The sequence below is a fragment of the Pan troglodytes genome, chromosome 5, assembly GCF_028858775.2.
Source record: "Pan troglodytes isolate AG18354 chromosome 5, NHGRI_mPanTro3-v2.0_pri, whole genome shotgun sequence".
NCBI classification, from domain to species: Eukaryota; Metazoa; Chordata; class Mammalia; order Primates; family Hominidae; genus Pan; species Pan troglodytes.
Window position 1 is genome coordinate 81,627,703 of NC_072403.2, and position 23,476 is coordinate 81,651,178.

The 23,476-nt window shown below is 35.0% G+C and overlaps 1 protein-coding gene and 1 long non-coding RNA gene across 4 annotated transcripts in view; one reads left to right on the forward strand and one right to left on the reverse strand.

Annotated features, from left to right (window-relative positions):
* The first annotated feature begins 1,387 nt into the window (after positions 1-1,387).
* On the forward strand, positions 1,388-18,245 carry LOC134810318 (uncharacterized). The gene is made up of 2 exons (XR_010158061.1): positions 1,388-1,568; positions 17,979-18,245. It is a non-coding gene; the product is annotated as an uncharacterized LOC134810318 (long non-coding RNA).
* Positions 10,686-23,476, reverse strand: part of LMBRD1 (LMBR1 domain containing 1) — a 122,293-nt gene continuing 109,502 nt past the window's right edge. For all 3 annotated transcript variants that reach the window (XM_001136147.7, XM_063813155.1, XM_054686004.2), the window contains exons 15-16: positions 11,330-11,421; positions 10,686-11,151 (exon numbers count right to left, since the gene is read on the reverse strand). In XM_001136147.7, coding sequence (XP_001136147.2) covers positions 11,038-11,151; positions 11,330-11,421 — 206 coding nt within the window. In that variant the 3' untranslated portion in view covers positions 10,686-11,037. The remainder of the gene's footprint in view (positions 11,152-11,329; positions 11,422-23,476) is intronic.

Consider the following 23,476-nt stretch of genomic DNA (forward strand, 5'->3'; position numbering starts at 1 on the left):
ATATTTTTTTACACATAAAATTGACACCTTAAGTAGCATAGATGAAAAAGGAGATGTTCAGTTTTTACAGCGTCAGGAGAAAGAGGAAAAATATTAGGACTGAGAAGAATTAAAGTTAAGACAGAGAATTAATTCATTGTATTTTGCATTTACATTTTACTGCATTTGTTTGCCTTGGCCATAATATACTATGTAATTCTGTCCTAGCCATAATATACTATTGTAACTTTTAAAATTTATTTTCTTTAGTTTTATTGGGGTATAATTGGCAAAAATCATATATATTGTATAATGCAATGTTTTGATATATGTATACATTGTGAAATGATTATTACAATCAAGCTAATTAATGTGTCTATCACCTCACAGGTTTTTTGTGTGTGTTTTCGTGGCGAAAATACTTACAATCTAGAAAACTTACATTATTATTAAGTACAGTGACTAGGTCTCCAGAACTTATTCATCTTATAACTGAGAGTTTGTACCCTTTGCTTAATATCTGTTTTTCCCACCCCTTGGCCCCTGGTAACCACACATCTACTTTCTGTTTCTGTAAGCTTTATAGTATGTAATTTTAATTCCAAGTTTCAGGGGAAAAAAAAACACATCAGTGAATGGAAAAGTTCTTTACTGGGCAGGGCCAATGCTTTATATGTCTTCGTAGCTCTCCTCTTCTGTTCAGTCAGCTCACAGAAAATGCTAGATGGGGAAAAATATGTGTTTTTATATGTGTCTGTGTTTTTGGTATTATGAGATCTCAGAGTGTTTTTGGTTTAACTACTCCTCTGGCAGGCTTATCCATTTGAATTCCAGGGACAGAACCAAGGGCCCAGGGTCCAAGGCAAAAGTCTTCTAGGAGTATGGAGTATGTATTTGCAAATGTATGATACTACTGGGTGGGGAGAGTGGCCAACTGGAGTTTATATACCCTACTCAAAGGCATTCAATTTCATTTTAGCCTCCAACTTTGTGCTTTCCAATTTTTTCCATTTTAGGCCTCCAACTTTACGTGTTTAGAGTGGCTCTTGGTGATACTGGTTGAGTGTCTACTACAATCTGGGTGCTGTAGATCCTTTTGATAATGCAACAGAGTAGGTAACGTGACTTCATTTTACAGATGAAGAAACACAATTACAGAAGCAAAATAACTTGCCAAAAATCATTCAGTTATTAAACAAACCATGTTAGATATTGATATGGTTTGGCTGTGTCCCAACCCAAATCTGATCTTGAATTGCAATCCGAATTGTAATCCCCATGTGTTGAAGGAGGGACAATGTGGGAGGTGACTAGATGATGGGGGCGGCTCCCCCATGCTGTTCTTGTGATGGTGAGTTCTCAGGAGATCTCATGGTTTTATAAGAGGCTTTTCTCCCCTTCACTTGGCACTTCTCTCTCCCGACATCATGTGAAGAAGGTTGGGTTTGCTTTCCCTTCCACCAAATTGTAAGTTTCCTGAGGCCTTCCCAGTTATGCAGAACTATGAGTCAATTAAACTGCTTTTCTTTATAAATTACCCAGTCTTAGGTATTTCTTCACAGCAGTATGAGGATGGACATTAGTCACAGGTAAGTCTTCTCTTTCTACTTTTACCAGCCTATTGAGGGCAGTAAGCTTACTGGAGGTAAATGAGGAAACAGATGCTTATGTACTAAATTGCATATTTTAGCCTGTCAAGTGACAGCAAATGTTTCATTCCATTTTACTTTTTGTACTCTGCAATGATGGTATGTACACAATTTTTTTATTCATTCTTAAAAAAAGTAAGTTTTACAAGGCCGGGCACAGTGGCTCGCGCCTGTAATCCCAACAGTTTGGGAGGCCGAGGTGGGCGGTAACCTGAGGTCAGGAGCTCCAGACCAGCCTGACCAACATGGAGAAACCCTGTCTCTTCTAAAAATACAAAAAAATTACCAGGCATGGTGGCAGGTGCCTGTAATCCCAGCTACTCGGGAGGCTGAGGCAAGAGAGTCACTTGAACCCAGGAGGTGGAGGTCACAGTGAGCCGAGATCACGTCATTGCACTCCAGCCTGGGCAACCAGAGTGAAACTCTGTTTCCAAAAAAAAAAAAAAAAAAAAAAAAAGGTTTACAAATGTTCGTTGTAAATTCACAATGTTCCCATGAAGAATTTGAAGAGAAAGCTTTCATTCTGTATATTAAACAGAACAACAAAACTGATAGGCAAAGACTACACTAGTCTTTTCAAGACAGCAATGTGAAAAAGGTGGAACACAATGGCTTGTTCTTGGTAATTAAGTGCTCTGACTGCTTCTAAGCTTGAAATAATTGTAATGTGTTATACTTGCATTTCATTATTTGGAGTTTTGAAATACAGTTTGAAGAAAATAAGATCATTAAACAAAAAATATAGAGATGATAATAGGCATGATTTACATTACAGAAACCTTTTTTTTAGTCTCAAAAATATTTACTCTTTAGGGTTCTTTATGCTTTGAGCTCTCATAATACAACTAAGTGCTTGTTTTTGACTCGTTAGTTACTTAACCTAGGGTTAAGGTACAGGAAGACAAGCAATGAAGCAAAGTGAAAAAGGGGTTAAGGTGCATTTCTTAAAGGGTTTGAAGCCCTGATGGTTAAAGAGCATTATGAAATAAAGTTATCTTAGAAATAGTAACAATAGTAGCTAATAAATATTGAGTTTACCACTTCACAGGCACTATACTAAGCACTTTATACAAATTTAGTGCCCTCAATAGTCCCATGAACCAGTTAGTATTATTATCCCAATTTTTCAGATGAGGAAACTGTGGCACAAAGAGAAAAACCTCTTGTACTCAACAATTTTTAACCCTGGAGTCTCACTTATAATTCTCTTTAACCAAAAGAAAGAAATCGGTCACAAATATTAGAGGTGAAGGTCACTTAGAGATCAGTTTGTCCATCATTTCTCCAACTGGGTTCCATATGAGAAGATGTGGGATGAATGGATCCCCAAAGAAATCTGAAGATCAATGCATATTCTGCTCACTCACTTTCTTGTTCAGCCACAATTTCTGAGTTGTTTGAATTATTTTACAAGTTCATATCACCTTTAAACTCAGAATAAAAGTTGTTTAGCCTTTAAAAAATTGTGAAATGTACTAAAAGTGTTTGAAAAAAGTTCTTTCTCATTAACAATCTCCCAAGTTTGTATTTGTCTTTAGCCTACTTGTCTTTGTTCCATCAAGCTCAAACTACCTTAAGCAAAGTGATTAATGGAACAATTCAGGGGTTGGCATACTACAGCCAGGAGAACAAATCCAAGCATTTTATTTATTTATTTATTTTTATTTTTAAAGGGTTGTAAAAAGGAAAACAAAAAAAAAGGGTGGGGGGTCGGGGGACAGAGTCCTTGTGTGGCCGTGAAAGCCTATTTACTATCTGGCCCTTCATAGAAAATGTTCACCAACCTTGAGAATAATCAAACATTCTGAAATAATAAGTACAACTTAAGGAGGTTTTACTTTGACAATGTAAGTATAAAAATGTTTTCTCTATTCCCATAGTGGAGTAACTAATTTACAGAACAATTAAGTGGCAAGTTAAAATCAGAATATTTACTAGTGATGTAACTAAGAATATTTAGCTTTGGTTATGAACAACTTTATTTTGCAAACTTAGGCATGCAAGAAATAGAATTTATATCTGTAATGACTTAGTTTGTTTCTCATACCACTTAGGGAGCAGAAACTTAATGTCAGTTGATTTGGGGTTTCCCTTTTTCCCAGGGTTGAGTGTAATTTTGAGGGAGACATCTGGTTACCATGTTTCACGTGTTTGTACTACTGAAGCAGCCCCTACTCTTCTCCCGGGCTTCCCATCTGTCTCACCTCTAATGCAGCAGCCCTGCTTCCCAGTCACACAGCCCCCTAGTTATGCAGCCCCTAGTCACACAGCCCCCTAGTCACATAGTCCCTAGTCACACAGCCCCTTCAGGACGTTTCCCCACTGTTACTTCCTTGCCACTGTCTAAAGCCATTATAGTTTCACTAAACCAAAGCCAGATTCTTTCTGCTTAAAAGAATTTATTGCCTGTAATTTGGTTAGCATTTGCTTATCTCAAGAGTTTTGAGCCTTTCCTAAGCTCAAGGGAGTATCACTTTTAGCCTCACTGTATTCTCATTTATAGCATTTGTGACATTATAATTTTCTGAGTCTATTTGCCCCCCTGGCTTCGAAACACCTTTGAAAATAGGCACAATTTTGTGTTTTCATTTGTTTCTCCATTTTATAGCAGTTTCCAATACATACTAGGCACTCAAGTATTGGTTCAAGTGAATGAGTCACTAAATTCATTACAGAAGTCTTTTAAGGCTTGATTATAGTTTTGTCAGCATTTGAGTTATTGTATGCATCAGGGATAAACTTACATTTCCTTTAAATTACTCTTTTACTGGGAAGACTGGTCTTCCCTCACATCAATGGAGATTTTGTGTGTGTATAAATATTTACTTATACACACACTTCAGGTTTTCAAAAAGCTTCAGGTAAATATAGTAGAAACTGGAACTTAAACTGGTAAGCGCAGTAGATATCAAGTTTGGTAGTGCTTTTCATTAAATATTAGAATAAGATCCAGAATAGAATCTAGTATATCATAGATGCTCCTAGGGAGCCACTGAATGAACTCTGCGCAAGTAAAAAAATAATTTCTTTTAGATACAAATTTTGTTTTGGTCAACAGAAACATCACCTCTTGATGTGGAAATGAGGTACTCTGAGTGGTTCCTAATTTCCCCAAGTGTTAACTTTGTTGTCTGCTTATCTGCTATCAAAAGTGTCTTCTAGGGCAACAGAAGACATTGCTTTACACACGTACTTGTCTTGAGCACTATCCAGCAGCTTCAGTGTAGAGCTGAAGCAGATATGAGCCTATGGGGGAACCACACAGAAAACTATATTCCTGACCATAAAAGCTTAGTTCTCCAGAGAAATCCTATCCTATCCCTAGGTTATAAGTTAATCTTTGTTTTTGGACCCTGTTCTACAAAGAAAGTGTTCAAATTCCCTGTGAAATCACAGGTGAAGATTATGGGTGGTATTAGAAGTGCTTCTCGTGATTTTGCCAATGAGAAGAATAAGGTAGCCCCCAATAAAACTTACCAAATTAAAATATGCATGGAGAGGGAGAAAGGTCAGAAGAGTGACTTTCCTAGAACTGAGGTGTAGCTTAATCTATATGTACAAATCTAATAAAGTATGTCACTTGAGATTTAAACATAGCCAATATATGTGTTGAGAACTGTCCAAGGCAGCACAACTCAATCCGGGCAACTTGGGCAATCTGGTCCCCTCAGAGTGGTCTCTGCTGAAGAAGGGTGGATATTTAATCAAGCGTCATCACAAAATGCCTGAAATGCCCCTTGCTACCTATCTCACATCACTTCAATCCCACAGTCATCAAGTAACCTGCTGATTATGCTACCAGGAGAGGATGTATTGTGGTTTGGAAATATGAAAATTCCGGTAATTGGAGTATCTTTGATTATAACTGTAACTTGATAAAGTGATTTCTTTTATGTATATTTATTCATCATATCAGACACATACAATCTTAGTAGATATTGACAAGGTCCAGTTACTACCAAAGGCCATTTGGCTACTAATTCCTAGATCAAGTTCTGAAATGATGGGTCTTACCTTCTTTAACTGTAGAAATTCAGTAGCCACGATCCAGTGCCTGAAATAACTACAAGTTTAGATGTTTGCTGAGTGAATAAATTACATACACACAAAGCTAATCCATGTTGAGATTTCTTGATAGCCAAAATGATTTTCCTGGAGATCCCAAATTCTGTCTCCTTGCATATGGTCTTTCTATTTAAACTTTAGCAAAGACATTTGTTCGTTAACATTCTTTATATAATAATTCACAATGTAACTTCCTTCTAAATTTTGGTGCCAGAAAAAATTATCAGGAGGAAAACTGAGTGCTTCCTTCTATCAAATGTAAAATCTTCATTATCCATCATCTTTTCTCTCGGCTGCCAGAAAATTCCAAGACATATTTACATATAATCACAATGGCTATTATCTTCTGATAAAATTTCTCCTTTAAATATTTTTTATCTTTAATATATTTAAATATTGTCTACTGACTTCCTATAGTAAGAGAATTTCTCTTGAGACATTTTCTTCTTGCTTCCCTTTTATTCCATCTCCTAACATTGTTATACACATTGAGTAACTCTAATTTGAAAATGTGAAATCTGAAATGCTCCAAAATCTGAAATTTCTTTAGCATCAACATGATGCTTGAAGGAAATGCTCATTGAAGCATTACAGATTTCATATTTTTTGATTAGGAATGCTCTACTGGTATGTATTCTGCACATATTCTAAAATAAAAAAACTCAAAATCCAAAACACTTCTGTTCCCAAGCATTTTGGATAAGGGATAATCAACCTGTATTACCATTTTAGATGCTGTATTGATTACCTCCATAGCTTTAATCAACTGTAGGGGAGGAAAAAATCTTTTCTCTGTCCATTTTAGGAGCCCCAGCTGGGGCTCTGTAATAGAAGACAGATTAACAGGAGAAAAGCAAACAAATTAGTAAGAGTTGAATACTTCATATTGAATTGGACAAAGAGTAGTAAATTACAAAAATGTGGCAAGACAAAGGGGCTGGGGCCAGGGCAGAAAATGGTGGAACAGTAACTGGGAAAATGAGATATATTTTGCATGTTTGTCCCCTTCAAATCTCATGTTAAAATGTGATCCCCAGTGTTGGAGGAGGGGCCTGGTGGGGGGTGTTTTGGTCATGGAGGCACATCCCTCATGAGTAACCGGGTTTGGTGGTGTCCTAGTGGTAGTGAGTTCTCTATCTATTCATGCTAGAGTTGGTTGTTTAAAAGAGCCTGGAACCTCCTCTGCTTGCTCTCACCATGTGATACGTAGATTCCCCCTTCTACTTCCACCATAATTGTAAGGTTCCTGAGGCCTCACCAGAAGCAGATGCTGGCACCAGCTTGCTTGTATAGCCTGAAGAACAGTAAGCCAAATAAACTTTTTTCTTTGTAAATTACCCAGACTCAGGTATTACTTTATAGCAACACAAATGGACTAATACAATAAGGGTTACTTTAACAAGGTTTGTTTGTACAGGTTTTTTTCAGCCCTTATGACAAAAATGTCACTTTCCTTCTGGTATAGACAGGACATCTTCCGCATGGGAGTTTTATGTCCTGTTTTAGGAAGAAAAAGGGGTGGTCAAAGCATCCTTCTTGCATCTGCTGTTACAAGCTCAAAATAATTTGTATGCCAAAATGGCATATTTTGGGGTGGCATACTCTGCTACCCTTCAAGATATATACTCCCTCTACCAGAGACATATTTCTTAATTTCTCTCTTCTCCCCATCATCCCTCTCATAAAATGAGGATATCAACATGAACTCTTTTCCCCTTAGGTCTCTTTCCACCCCTCTTCTTCATTCTTCCAGGTTTTAACAACTGTCTTTTTATGTGGTCAAGGTCAATACTTAAATTCTGTGCTGTAATCAGTGTTTACTGTGCTTTGCCTATGAAATGATTCTAAAACAGTATATTACTGAACTATGTACGTATCTTTCACTGAAGAGCTCGGTAGTATATTTGGAAAACATTATTTTCTGTATTGCTTTTTACTTTCCTGAAGCTCCTGTGTTTCCTTTTCTTTTGCAATATGCATTTTTCATTTCCTTTGGTATGGTAGCACTGAGCTAGAAGTCAGTTCCAGGGTCCTCATTCTGCCAGTACCTTGTTGCATGGATGAATAATCACTTGTTTGAAGTTTACATGGAACATGACAGCCTTGGCCTTTTGGAAAGCTGTCACTTTAGATGATCTCTAATTTAGGTATTTTTCAGAAGGACTTCAAAGGAAATATGTTCTTCATTAGTGGAATTCATAACACAAATCAGCTTCATGAAAATACAAAGTTAATAAAGGCATTCCATATGACTGGGAGAAAAAAAATACCTTAGTGTTAGAATAAAAGTAAACTTCTAAATATGTAAAAAGTTTATAGAATCTAGGATAAAAAAATATATTTAAAAAATACAACTAACAAAATCAAAAGCTAAGAAGTTGGTCTGACAGAAGCCAACAACACATTACTAAAAGTAATGAAAAGTATATGGAGTATTCAAGACAAATACAATACTTCTAACCTTGTAGGTTTCAAAATCAACCTCAAAAACAGGCTAAATATATATTCCTCCTTACTCAAAATAGTTTTTGTATGCTTAAACCATATAGACAAGCTTAAGGCTTCTTTCTAACAAATTCACCTGTCAAATGAATACCTTCCATGTGTAAGAAGCTATTCTAGGCACCAAGGACAAAGTTGAAAAACCAGATGTTGTGTTTAAGTACTTAGAGTCTAGGCAATAAATCACAATATACCGTACAGGGTGACATGTGGATAGGGAAGAGCTAGCACCTGTGTGTGGGCAACCTGGGGGAGGAGGGACCTAGGGAGATAATGCTAAGGCTGAGACTTGAAGAATAAGGATTTTCTTAGAAGACAAAAGGAAGGGACAGGCATCACAAGCAGAAGGAATAGTTCAACAGAGTGGGGATGTGAAGACTCATAGCCATGTGAATAACAGGAGCCATTTGTTAGCTGCCTCATATAACTGGTGTGGGGATGGCAGGGGAACTTGGAGTCAGAAGAGATGCACACCAGAAAGGCATTATCTATCTCATGAAGGCTTATGGAGTTCATTCTAAAATAACTGAAAGCTTTTTGCAGTAAAGAAATGAAATAATCAGATTTGTATTTTAAATGTTCAGAAAAGACTGAAAGGAGTCAAGACTTTGCAGAAAGCCCAGTGAGGAATTTCAAGAGTTTATCAGTCTGCTTGGGCTGCCATCACAAAATGCCACAGACTCAGTGGCTTAAACAACAGAAATTTATTTTCTCGCAGATCTGGAAGCTGGAAGCTCAAGATTAAAGGGTTGACAACACTGGATTCTCCTGAGGCCTCTCCTGTTGGCTTGCAGACCACTGCCTTCTCATTGCATCCTCACATGGCCTCTTCTTTGTACATACACATTCTAGATGTCTCTCCCCCTTCTTATAAGAACACCAGTCATATTGGATTTGGGCTTCACGCAATAGCCTCATTTTACTTTAATTACTTTTAAAAGGCCCTATCTCCACATAAAGTATTATTCTGTGAAGTACCAGGGGACAAGACTTCGACATATGAATTGTAAGGGGACACAATTCAGCCTATAACATAGAAAGTGGAGAAGAAGGGACAAATGGAAAGGTAGGAAGTAGAAATTAACATGACATGATTGTTTGATGAGTCAGTTATACAGAAGAGATATGGAGATCTACCTGATTCTTTGTTTAGGCAATCAAGTGTCTGCTGGTGCCATTTGTCAAAAAAATGAATGCAGAAGAAGGCTTAGTTTGCCCCCACAAAAGTGAATACTTCAATTTTCAAAATGTTACAGTTGAAGCAGTAATTTCTAGCTAAAAGATAAGTCAAAGTTCAGAGCTTAAGAACAAGTAGTATAGATAGAAGCCAAGGGTATGTGAGATTGTCCACAAAGAAAATGTAATATAAGGCCGAGCGTGGTGGCTTATGCCTGTAATCCCAGCACTTTGGGAGGCCACCGTGGGTGGATCATGAGGTCAGGAGTTCAAGACCAGCCTGGCCAAGATGGTGAAACCCCGTCTCTGCTAAAAATACAAAAACTAGCCAGGCATGGTGGCACATGCCTGTAATCCCAGCTACTCAGGAGGCTGAGGCAGGAGAATTGCTTGAATGCATGAAGGGGAGGTTGCAGTGAGCTGAGGTCGTGCCATTGCACTCCAGCCTGGGTGACAAGAGTGAAAGTCCATCTTAAAAAAAAAGAAAAAAAAAAGAAAAAAGAAAATGTAAAATAAGAACCAAAGGGAATGAAATCCTGGTGAATGATGCTAAAGGGTAGTTGCAGAAGCAGAAGCCAAATATGAAAGCTGTGAAGGTTTATCAAGAGAGACGAAGAATCAGAACAGAGAAAAATGGCACAAAAATTAAGGGAGAGAAGAATTAACTTAGATATAGTTGTTAATTCCTAAACTTTTTTTCAGAAACTTAATGATATTTTACCTCAAGGATCATGATATATACTTTTTTACGAGTTCTAATGTGCTTATGTTAGTAAACTAGAATATAATTTTTTATTATTTCTCACTATCCAGAATGTGTTCAAAAATACCCTACTGATGTCATACAGCTTTCATTACATCTTTTGCAAATTTCAAATCTTTAGAATGAAAAAGTATCTCTAAAACCAAAATATGATGCCATATATCTTAAATTAATCCATAAACTGATTTTTTTTCCAGGATTAATTATTCTTGACAATACCCCTATTTATATTGGAATATAAATTTTGAGGTCAGATGCAAAACAAAAGCTACCTATAACAATATGTATGCCTTAAATACTGTAGAGGTTGTAAGATATCTAATGGACTGATATTTGAACAATATAACACATCTTGGAACGCCATGCTCTTAGAGCACTAACTAGAGTTTGAAATCTTTTCATGAAATCTACTTGAGTGGTGCTAAAGATTTTATGCAGAAAACTGAAAAGTTGCATATGGGAGTAACATTCATCAGCTATATTGTAAATATTATTTGGAGGCAATCAGAGAGAGACACTTTAAAATTCCACATCACTCTGGAGAACCTAAGGCACAGATACAAATGATTTATTATGTTTTCAAAAAGTGACAAAAGGGAATATTAATTCTGGAAGATTTTTAATCAATTTAACACTATTATACATTAGAGGAAAAAATTTTGCACAAACATTCCCTCACAAAGCCAGTAGTCTTATATTTACATAGCATTATTATGGTAATTTAAAATGTTAATCTATGATACAATGTTACTTCAGAAAACATATAATAAAATATAGTTGTCTTATAGCCATGCTCCCATTTTTGATGAAAGCTAGTTAGCTCATCCTAATGTTAGTTTAATACTTTAAAAATGCATAACAGATATTCAGTCAGCATTATAAAACCTTTAAGACAGAAGGCTGTCAGGCAGAATAGACAGAGGGCTCATCATCACTTATGTCTGAATCTTCATCTACTCCTTCAATAACCGACTTCTTCCCTTTACAACAGGATACAATTAATCCAATCAAAAATACCTGTAAATTTAAATAAGCCATGTGTTATTTTTCAAATTTAAAATCATCTGGAAAGTAATGCTTTAAAATTCAATGACAGTACTATGATACAAATGGCCTACTAAGATACAAAGAGTTTACACATTTAACTATAATTTATAAAGGAAGGTCAAATCATGCATGGGATATCTGCACTTACCCCAAGAAAGGCCCAGTTACCAAAATAGTAAGCAGCACTGAAGAACCAGAACTTGTGAAGGAATAGGTATGTCCGGGTAACAGTACACTGATCTGTAAAAGCAAATAAAAGACTATGGTGAGATAGGTTCTTTCATAAAATTGATGATTAATACTTTCTCTAAAAGATTACTAACCAAAGCTAATGACTAAGATCATATGGCTAGTAAGTGTCAGAGATGGTACTGAAACTTAGGTCTCTCTCCAAAGCCCACTCTTTCAATCACCTTAATGTAGTGTTAAAAGCTGCCAATTAATATGACATATTTAAAAAAAAATGAATGCCACCAATGCAATCCAGATCTTAAGTATAAAAAAAATCATTTTGACTAGTTTGCTTTATTGGAAATAGAAGAATCATTTTTACTTGGAGTGTCAGACATATCATAAAACAAAAAAAAAGTTTTCCTGATGAACATCAAGAAAAAAGAACAAAGTAATCAGATGTGGTCAGTATTAAGTTGCACTTGTAGGGGCAGAAAGGTCTAATACCTTTCCTCACCCATTGTAAGTTTCACGGTCAACACTCCTATAACAGAAGACAGGTTAACAAGAGAAAAGCATAACAAATTTATTTAATCAGTTTTACATGACACAGGAGGCTTCAGAAATGAAGACTCAAGGGAAAACTGTGTATTTTCAAGCTTCGTCAATGAAGAATGGAGAGCTAAGAGCTAAGAACAGAGAGTAATTGGACAAAAGTGTATAACCAAATGGTAACAGACTGAGGGGGGAAAGCCAGCAAGGTCTGTATGTTCAGATTCTTCCTGGTCTTTCTACATAGCATCCCCTCCTTCAAGGTATAGGGCAGAACTCCTTTTGGAATGAGGGTCTTATGACCTACTATTAGACAAGGTAGGTCATAGAATTTCTTTATGGCCAGCTCCTACATAGAAAGGCAGGGGAAGGTTAGAATAATATTTCTAGGTTTATGGCTGGCTTTGGAAAAGTGGGGTTCTAATTTCTATGACATGGTTGGGGGAAGAGAAGTTCTAGTTTCTATGGTCTGCCTTGGGAGAGAAAGGGGAACAGAAGAAAGAAGGGCAAGGGAAGGTTGAAAGGATACTTTGCTTCTGGGGGTCTTCCAATATCCTTCAGTTCAAAGTACTTAGCATGTTACAGTGTGTGCTATCATTTTCTTATCCCCAACACACTTTTCTAAGAAACCAATTCTCACTGCAGCTCAAGCTTGAGAGGTTTCTTTCAGCTTTTATCTTTTTATGACTGCTATTGAATGGATGACTACTTCTTCTAAAGAAATAAGAAAATCATTATTTACTGATGTGATTCCTGTTTGAACTTTAGACAGCATTATAGCTGCAATTAAAAATAAATCATATATTTTTCTCCTTCAAATAAAATGTAACTCTCAAAGAGAAAGTAGCAGACTGTTTATTTGATATTTGTGTAAACCCCATATTAGTTTTGTACAAATACATTATTTCCATTAGTTACAAAGTCATCTACACATATTCAAGCCATTCAGAGAGGCCTGTGGCAACACAGTACAGTTGACCCTCAAGCAAAACAGGTTAGAGATGCCAACCACCACACACAATAAAAAATCCACATATAACTTTTGACTCTTCCAAAACGTAACTACTAAATAGCCTGGTGTTTTCTGGAGGCCTTACTGATAACACGAACTATAGATTGACACATATTTTGTATGTTATGTGTATTACATACTATGATCTTACAATAAAGTAAGCTAGAGAAAAGAAAATGTTATTAAGAAAATCATAAAAAGTGAAAATATATTTACTATTAAGTGGAAGTAGATTATCATAAAGGTCTTTATCCTCATTGTCTTTACATTGAATTGGCTGATGGGGAGGAGAAGGATGGGGAAGAGGAGGGGTTGGTCTTGCTGTCTCAGGTGGCAGAGGTGGAAGAGGTGAAGGAAGTGGAATAGGAAGCAGGAGAGGCAACTGAAACTTTTATTGAAAAAAAATCCGGCATAAGTGAACCCATGCAGTTCAAACTTGTGTTGTTCAAGGGTCAACTACATTATGTAATTGAGTGTAAAATTATATATGCTGCATCTAATAGAGGATACCAACCTCACGAATTTCAGAAGGCCTACTTCTTTTCAGTCTGTTAATTACAAAATAAATTATAATTTCTACATATTTTTATTCAAAATGGACAATGGCAAAAAGATCCTACATGCAATTAGAAGACCAATCTCATATCCTATTGCTAATCAAGAAAATACACCTTTTATTTCTATTTTTCTGAGCTCTCTTCTCAGCTTCAATAAGTAAGTGCTCTTTTCTCTTAAAACATAAAATTGAGCTGAGGGCTACATAGTCCAGCTTATTACATAAGGGATCTAATAACACTTTTTTTGTTCCTGTCACATGGTTTTCTGAAAATAGCATTAAAGTTATATTTTATCAACATATAAGACTTGTTACATAAAGCTTCAGATATGTGATGTAAAGATTTAGATAATCTAAATTTTATCTACTCTAAACCCTTCCACTGTACTTCAACATTTACTTCTGAATTGCTCAATACCAAAGTGAACAAACCTGTCTCTTTCTGGTTAAAACAAAAAACCAAACAAAAACAAACAAACAAACAAAAATCACACAGTTTAATAAAGAAGCAACCTCTTCCTTTTAGGAGCAAGGACTACCAATCTAATTCCTATCTACTGAGCCCCCAAAGGCTCCCTTCAGAGTCTTTCTTCTCTTTATCAACAGAAAAGTCTAGAATGAATATTCACAGTTTTCTAAGAAAACCAGAAAGCCTTTAAGCAGCATTAGCTGGACATATTTCTGTCTCCTATAGTTACCATAGATGAGTACAGCTTTACACTAGGTGCTGGGAGTTCAGACTCACAGCAGAGACTCCTGGATAGAAAATTTATTTGTCATTTACTTCGTGCTCCCACCACATTTTATTCTCACTTTTATTACAGAACTTACTTCACAGTGATATAGCTACTCAATTTGTCATTTTTTTTTCCAGTAGATATACTGAGTATCCTAAAATACCATTGGAGTACTCAAATCCATTCATATTCAATGACTGTTGACGTAAAATAAATTTAAAAGGGGATATTTTATTTAAAATTCATATTATTAAATAGCCCATTTTCTAATTTTTAAAAATTGAAATCTGACAAGATTCCAAGGGTATAAAAATGAGAAAATTGAATAATCTTGAAATTAAAGCATAACTAAAATGTCCAGCATGGTGAAAGAAGAGCCCAGGCTCCGGACTCTGACAGACTTGGAGGTGAATAGCATTTGGACACTTTTTTGCCATGTGTACAGGCAGATCTGAACTGTGGAGCCTGTGGACTTATAAAAAGGGGATATCACCATCTTTCCTCACAGAATTGCTATAAAGATCCTATGGCATATACATCAAAAGCCCCAGGCAAAGTGGCGCTTAATATTAATTTTCTTCCTTTTTCCTCTGCAAGGTATAGAGAACAACTGTGAAGAGCTACTCAAATGGTTGCAAGTCTTAAGATTTCAGACATTCATGTCCAACAGTAGGAAAATAACTGGTTAGTCATTAATATCATGACTACTCTGTGCATGCCCGTTATTTTTCTGTCTCTATAGCTGAAACAGACACAAATGGATTTGGCAAAATTCAAATTTGTATAATCAGTATCAGCATACACTGCTAAATAGTAATATATCTTTAAATAACCAATTTGAATGTTTCAAAAATGAAGAGCAGGATAGGCTTGGACCTACACAAAAAATGCCTGTTCATAATTATTTTAAAAACAAGAATGGTATCATTCATGGTTTAAGTATTACTTTAGCTTCATTTTACAAGTGTAAGCCTGTGAAAAACTCAACTTTCTCAATACTGCTAATGCTGTAAACTTAAAAAATAAAAGTTCTTTCACTCATTTCCATACATATGATATTTTGGGAGTCAGAACTTGACAAAATTAGAAATTTCAGGGCCAGAACAGGGCTAACAAAACAGAGGCTGAGCTGGCAGAAGCAAGATAAATCAAATCATTCTTCTCCAGACATCTAATAATCCACTTAGTGACATTTTAAATTGGCTTATACTCTCTGACTCTTGCCCACCACCAAAACCATATCTTAAATATTTTTTTGATCACATTATTTTACATGTTTACCTTTTTAAAAGGTTGTGGACTTTGACAGAAGCCTTTTAAAATACCATAAAAATGTACCATCATTCTGCGTTGTTGTTGAAAAATGATAGAAGGCTAAAAATCCACACACACAATAAGTAACAGCTCTTTATATGCATCTTTATACATATATATCATTTTATTTCTATTAACTGGGATATACCCATATAAAAATTTTTGCTAATAAGATGCATGCATATATTTCCTATTCAAGTGACAATTCCACACTGAATAAATGGAGGGGAGTGCCATTCTTCACCATCTGCCATCTTCCAGCTGCTCACCTGAATCACAGATATCTAGGAGATATATAGATTTCTTCCTACAATTATCCAACTAAGAAAATCACAATAAAGGTTCTGAATTTGGTTTTACCTTCAAAGTAAATTTAAACTGTTGGATATTTCATTTAGGAATTGTGTTCTAAAATCAGAAGTATTCCAGAAACTTCTGACTGTTGTTCCTCAAAAGAACATATAATTGAATTAAAGATTAAACTTCCAATTAAACTAAAGATTAGATGTTAACAATGAACACTAAACATGGGGGAGGGGGGCTCAGATAATTTTTTTTCTGATGAGAAAGTGGCCATACAAAAAAGAATTCAAAGGGCCAAAAAGGGGCATCTGAAGCATATGAATAAAATCAAGACTTTTGAATCCTGCTATTACCACTATTCCTTCATCTCTTCTCACATATCATCAAACAGAGAAATAATAGGAAATGCAAGTACACCATTTTTTTTGTAATTTAACAGCAGTCTTTAAGGATTTATCTGATAAATTTTATATTATATATTTCCTGTTTCCTTTGTTATGTCACTTTTAATGTATCTTGACTGCCACTAAGATAACTTTGGTTAAGTAGAATAAATAATACCTTTTATTTTAAATACATATTTTAAAAACATTTAATGTTTAAGCCACAACTGAGTCATCATGTTAAACCTTCACTTGAAATCAATTTATAATTAATTACTCTATATTTGCATTTTATAAAACAAAGCCTTATTTTACATGTGTATATATATAGAAGACATTTGAGAACACTCATGTAACATGGAGAATAATTTTAAAACAAGCAATTTATTTGACTAGTGACCAAAAAAACTTAGAAGCCTAGACTATTTAGAAGCCACTTCATAGCTCTTGGCTGCCCATGACTGTGCCAATTGGTTCCTGATTAGGGTCTTGCTACTATTGAATATTTACAATGAACATATATATCTTAACTGTATACAGGCTAAGGAGCTTGGATTTTATTGTGATATGATTTGAAATTATTTATAAAATGGTTTTAAGAAAGAATAACAAGAGTGGAGTACAGATTAGAAGAGGAGATTGAAAGTAGAAAGAGGTTTACCAAGTTAGAAGACTATACAACTGGAAAAATGAGCTCAGGGACGGGAAGAAAAAAGTTGGGACCTGAGAAATTTTTAGGATTTAAAATCCTAATGTTTTATCGTCAGATGGAATACATACACGTAAAAAGATTTCAGAAACTAATGAAATACATCCAAATAAATGGGAAGGCAGAAAAAATGAAGATATATAATAAAAACCAAAGTTGTGTATTTATATTAAAATTTAACAAGTGGCATACAGTTAAATCAATGTTTTGTTAAATCTCACTGGGAGATTTAGGTAAAGGGGAAGAGAACTGATGAATGTCAAAACTCATAGAAATTTTGAAGGACACAGTTTTCTTATACTTTAAGAATACACAAACTGTATCAGGCTAATAAAGATATTTGCCAGATGTTTTGCACTTAAGAATAAGTTTCAGAGTAACCATTTTTAAGAACAAGTATAATCTGTGTTGAGCTCTGGTTATATTTAAATAAGTTTAAAGCATTTCCAAGGTGCTAAAATATATATTTGCCTTTTAAGAAAGAATGCTACTAATTTCATTTTATTACTAATTGGCCAAATAACACTCATTAAAAGGGAGTACAAGGTAAGTATTAGCATATAAAATGTAGAAATGGTATAATCACAATCTGTGTAAGTGAACTCTAAATTACTGAGACTTACTATCTGCTGGTTATAATTGTCCAAGGATAGTCAGATATAAAGCAATTGTCTTCTATTACTTTAACTTTTGATAAAATAAAAGTAGTTTAAATGGATATACTAGAAAATATTAAAGACAGAAAACTGAGATTTAGTTGAGTCTGACACTAATTTACTATGAGACCCTTGAGGTAATTCATTTAGCTTCTAAATATCAGTTTCTTTGTAAGTGACATACAGGTATGTGTGGTATATGGTGCTAGATCAAATTTCTGGGAATTTAGAGAGAAATTTGCATTTGAAAGAAAAGAAAAGATTGATGTTTTCAGAGTTAGCCACCTTAAGCAATAATCTGTGAGTAGCTGAGAAGTTTCACAAAATTATTTAGGTTGGCTTTGGTGTAGATACTGGAGAACTTAGAAAGCATACAGCTAATCAACTTTACTATACTATTTTAGTTAAACTTCTATCAACACAACTGCAATGTCACCTAGAAAAAGAACCTCAACATCAGGAGACTTTCCAGATCCCCAGCAACATCCAAGAAAAATGATGCTCTGATCAATACTCAATTTTCCAGTCTGCATCGCAATCTTGCTTGACAACAGACATAATACATCAGGCTATCTCAGCTAGATACCAGCCAATAAGATCACTGAGGCCCTCTTTCTAACTTCATGTTTACCTAGACATTGTATGACTATAAATTTGATTTTCCATGCAAATTCTTTCTCTCTGGTGATAATTCACTAACCTTGATCATCTAGTTTATTTAATAGTTAAACTTTCTAGGGTAAATTAATTAGCTACCATTTGGGTGACATTAGATTCTTGGGCTGTTCTCTGTTCAGTCATATGAAGCTAAATATAGATGCTGGAGACCAAAGTATGGCACTTCTTAGAAAATAGTTCGATCTCATCACCTACTATTGTGCCACACATCTTATGGGTTTACTATAATCAAATCAAATGAGGTTATCAACACAAACTTCTTATTTGTCAAATAAAAGATTAGAAATGTATAGTATTTAACCACAAAAAAAATTTTAACCTGTTGAAAACATAGCTTACTGGTTCAAGATAACAGACTTAGCACAGTCATTTGTTTCTTATCCTTCTCAGGACCTCATTACCGTTCTAGTATAGGAATAAAGCCAGGAGCAATCCTTTATCAGCAAAGAGAATGGAAGTAGAACCATCAGCTGATGAGAGGTTCCAACAATAATCCGCAAGATGGAAGGCCACATTTAAAAGGTCTCCAGTAAAACAGATGGTTTTCCTCCCATTTATTTTAAAATATAATATGAGGATCAAGAAGTCCCAGATGCATGCACAGAGTTACCAGCAATGACACTTCCCAGTTCCTGATATTTAAATACAAATTGGCATAAATGTGAATGGATCATCAAATATATGTAGAGAACAATCAACATGAGGGAAAAAGAAAACAAGATAAACAACTGTACTAGGATAACCAAAATTATAATTTTACTTAAAGGAAACCATTAAGAAAAATATTTACTATCTTCAGGTATTAAAGATATTACATCCATAAAATAAGGATGCTTGAAAAGAACAATCAGAACAACAAAATACTCATGGAAAATAACAATTTATTATATGAAATTAAAATTCATAATATGGTTGACAAAGCTGAATACATACCAAAGAACATAGAGCAAATGGTAGGCAGAAAATATGAAAAGGAGATAATACAAACGATCAATTGAAGATATTCAATAAATAATAAAAAAGAATTCCCCAAAGAGAAAATAGAAAATAGAAAGAAACCATGAAGTAGCTTCAGAAGAAAAAATAAACTGGCATTAGATTTCTTACCAGTTAAAATGAAAGTAGGAGATAATAAATATAATGCCTTTAAAGTTGTAAGAGGAAATGACTTCTCATGTAGAATTCTAAGCACAGCCAAACTATCCATTAATTGTGAGGACAGAATACTTTTCAGATATATAAGCACTTTTCAGATATGTATTTCATATAAAGAATTTTATTTTTTACCCTAGTAAAACTAAGGGCTTGGGAGAATTCACCAAGAAAGAAGATATGATTTACAATTCATCGGAAGTCTAATGGACAGAAATTGTAGCATTATAATATATAATTATGATTTGTAAAGCTGAGCAGCAGAATCAGAAAAGAATTAATCCAAATAAAAACAGGAAATCAGTAGGTTCCCAGACGGAAGTTTTCAGGTCAATACAATGGGTTTCATCCAATAGATAAAGTGAGCAAGAAGCTAGAAAATATTAGGCATACTAACATCTTATGTTACTTTAATAATACTATTTAAAAAGAGAAAAGACAAAGGAACAAATTTTAAAATGTGGTTCAATTCTACAAATGTTTAAGGGAGACAAAGATATATTTTCTTATCCTCAAGGAACTTACATTTCTATAAAAAGTAGAATAGAGATAAGATATATAAAGACTATACATTGACAGAGAATAAGGTAACGTTATAAAAAGTATAAATGCTATGGGAATTCAAATGAAAAAAGAGAGCACACACATGTTTGGAGATTGAAAAAAGAATGCTGAGTTAGAAATTAACCTTGTAAGAAGATCAGGATTCTGACTGATGAAAATGGGAGGGGTAGGGCGAAGACTTTTTGTGATATTTCAAAAACAAATCATTGAAAAGCAAAGGTAGATAAGAATCTGGCCATGTCCGAACATGTATGAAAAAAAGCTAGAGACTTGTAAGGGTTAAATAGTAGTAGTCCTTAAATCCTAGACTGAATTTATCAGATGATGTGAGGGGAGCCCTTACAGTTTTTACTAGAGAAATGGCATTATCAGAGTACTTTGGAAGAGTGGTTTCCACAGTGTGGTTCCCAGACCAGAAAATTCTAGGGTCCCACCTCAGATCCGCTAAATCAAAAACTTTGGGTCAGGCATGGTGGCTCATGCCTGTAACCCCAGCACTTTGGGAGGCTGAGGCGGGCAGATCACCTGAGGTCAGGAGTTCAGGACCAGCCTGGGCAACATGGTGAAACCCCGTCTCTACTAAAAATACAAAAATTAGTTGGGCATGGTGGCACGTGCCTGTAATCCCAGCTACTCAGGAGGCTGAGGCAGGAGAATTGTTGGAACTCAGGAGGCAGAGGCTGCAGTGAGCCGAGATCACATCACTGCACTCCAGCCTGGGTGACAAACGAGGCTCCGTCTCAAAAACAAACAAACAAAAACACACACACAACTTTGCAATCTCGGTTTCACAAATCTTCCAAGTGATTCTGATGCATGCGAAAGTTTGATAACCTTTCTTTTACTCTAAGTTAAGGTAAAATCACTAAAAGGTACAGTAATTTAAGGGAGACATGATGGAAAGGGGATGTAAGGGTCATTATGGCAAACAAAACAAAATAAAACAAGACAAAACAAAACAAAAAAACTCTGCAGCTCTTAGTAACTGATTAGGTGTGGAGAAGAAGCGAATAACTACTTTGAAGAATGTGGTAGTATAAGAAATACTTAAGTCAGTATAGTCCAAAGTATTTATCTAATAGTTTATACTATCTTCCCCAAGATCTATTCATTATAAACATTCTTATAAATACATTACCAAAATAAGGCAAAGTTCTTTATATTAGTTTTACATGATTAATAATTCTCGTTTAGAGTTTCCCATACATAGCTAACAGGTTAGCATCTTTATTTTTTCTTCCTTGACCTTGAGGTAACACCCTAACCTACATACCACATCACAGCTACACACATGCTTTCATCCATAATGTTCAATAACCAGCTGCGGTGCTCAGAACCTAATAGGTTACACTATTAGTTCTCTATGAAGGAATATCCAGAACAAAACAAAGTCAAGCAGGCCCATAGGAAAAAAGAAATGTATAACCTTAATAGGTACACATAAATTTTAAAGATAATTAATTATTATAGATATTATCAAAATTAGAATGTGAAATATTAAACAAATACTTTCTAATTAAAACTCTTAAAAAATGGGCATCACCCCTGACTCCCTTCTCTCTCTGTCTCTCTCAAACTCTCTATCAAGCAAATACTATTGGCTCTACCTTCAAAATATATCCAGATCCTGACCACTTTTTGCCACTGCTACTACCACCATAAACTCTCCCTTGGATTATTGCAAAACCCTCCTGTCAACCTGCTTTTACCCTTGGCTCATTATGGTCTGTATCACAGGTAGGCAAACTATGGCACGCAGGGCAAATCAAGCTTATCATTTGTAAGTTTTATTGAAACATAGCTACAGCCATCCCTTAAGTAATGTCTATGGCAGTTTTCATGCTGCAATGGAAGAGCTGAGTGGTTATCATAGACTACTGCATGACCCACAAAGCCTGAAATATTTACTATCTGGCTATTTACACAAAAAAGTTTCCAAGCCTTGGTCTATATACAACACAGTAGTCAGAGTGATCCTGTAAGAACATAAGTCACATCATGCCATTCCTCTGTTCACAATCTTCCAGATACTTTTCATTTGAAAGTAAAAGCTGACGTCCTTAAAATTATCTGCTTGCTATTCCTCTACCTCCTCAAGCATACTCCTGCTGTGTACTTGCTGTTAACACTATCTACAATACTCCTCTCCAGATACTGTGTTTGCTCCTCACTTCTTTAAGGTCATGTCACCTTCCCAGTAAGAATTCCCTTTCTCCTGTACCTAAAATTTCAAACCATTCCTCCTTCTGAACACCAGTTAATCTCCTTTGGCACTTTATTTTTCTCCATAATACTTGTCACCTGACATATTTATTTGTCTGTCCCCTTATATTAAGTAAGCTCCATGGGGACAGGGATACTAGAGTGTTTTGTTCACTGCTGTATCCCTAGCACCCAGAATAGTACCTAGCACACAGCAGACATCAACAAATATTTGTTAAATGAAAAAGCACAAGAATAATAGATAAGTAAAATTAAATGACCTATGTAATACTGGAAATTAAGACATTTATAAATTTATCTTAGAATTTCACGACTAAGAGGATTGTGGTTCTCAGTATTACTAAAGAAGATATGTCAATATATTCGAAAGGTGACTGAAATGCAACACAGTCATTACTTAATATTGTATTCCACAAATAAAGAGGGTAACTTTCTAAATAAAGCTATCAAAATTATCAAAATTCTAGTAGAGTTGATGACTTATATTAATCTTAGAAGCTAAATCTAACTATCCTTAACTTTCTCATCCTCACTACCAAATTTTCAGACCATAAAACAAAAGGACCACGTAGTTTTTTTTAAAGGTCTCTGCCCCATGTTCTTCCGTCTAAAGAACCAGATGACCTACATTCTCCTGAAGAGGGTTATGTTCTTAGTTATAAACTTTCAGAAAGCTAAAGCTTAATATGGGGTAGGAAGTGTGAAGTAGATAGTCCATATTCAAACCTGCGTTTTAAATTAAGACAGGAGCAATCTAGCACCATTTCATTTTGCATTATATTTAGGGACTACCATTAGGCTCACAGCACCACAGAAGGTATTAACGAAGATATTAGGAGACTGTCATCACAAAGCATCAACGTCACTTTTTATTTCACCCTTTAAGACTTAGTTTCTAGTGAAATTGCTTGACCAGCTTCATTTTAGTCTGTTAAAATTGGCTGTTCTTAACATGAACATTTTAACTTTAATTGGATAAATCCAACATCAGGTATCAACTAGTGTAGTAATTCTTTTAATAACATCAGTTTTAAACAAAAGTAAGCCTCTCTGGCAAAACACATTCTTTATGTATTTGTATTTATTTATTTAGCTCACAGGCCAAAGTTTGAAGGGCAGAGATTTTTTTTTTTTTTTCACTTAAATCCATTGTTAGTGACAATGTAAGTGTTTAAACAGTATTGCTTTAGGAATCGCAGAAGTTCAAGTAGAAAGACATATTCCATATTCTGGGAAAAGACGGTACAAAGACTTTAAGAATTTAATTTTTTAAAAGTTTCAGTAA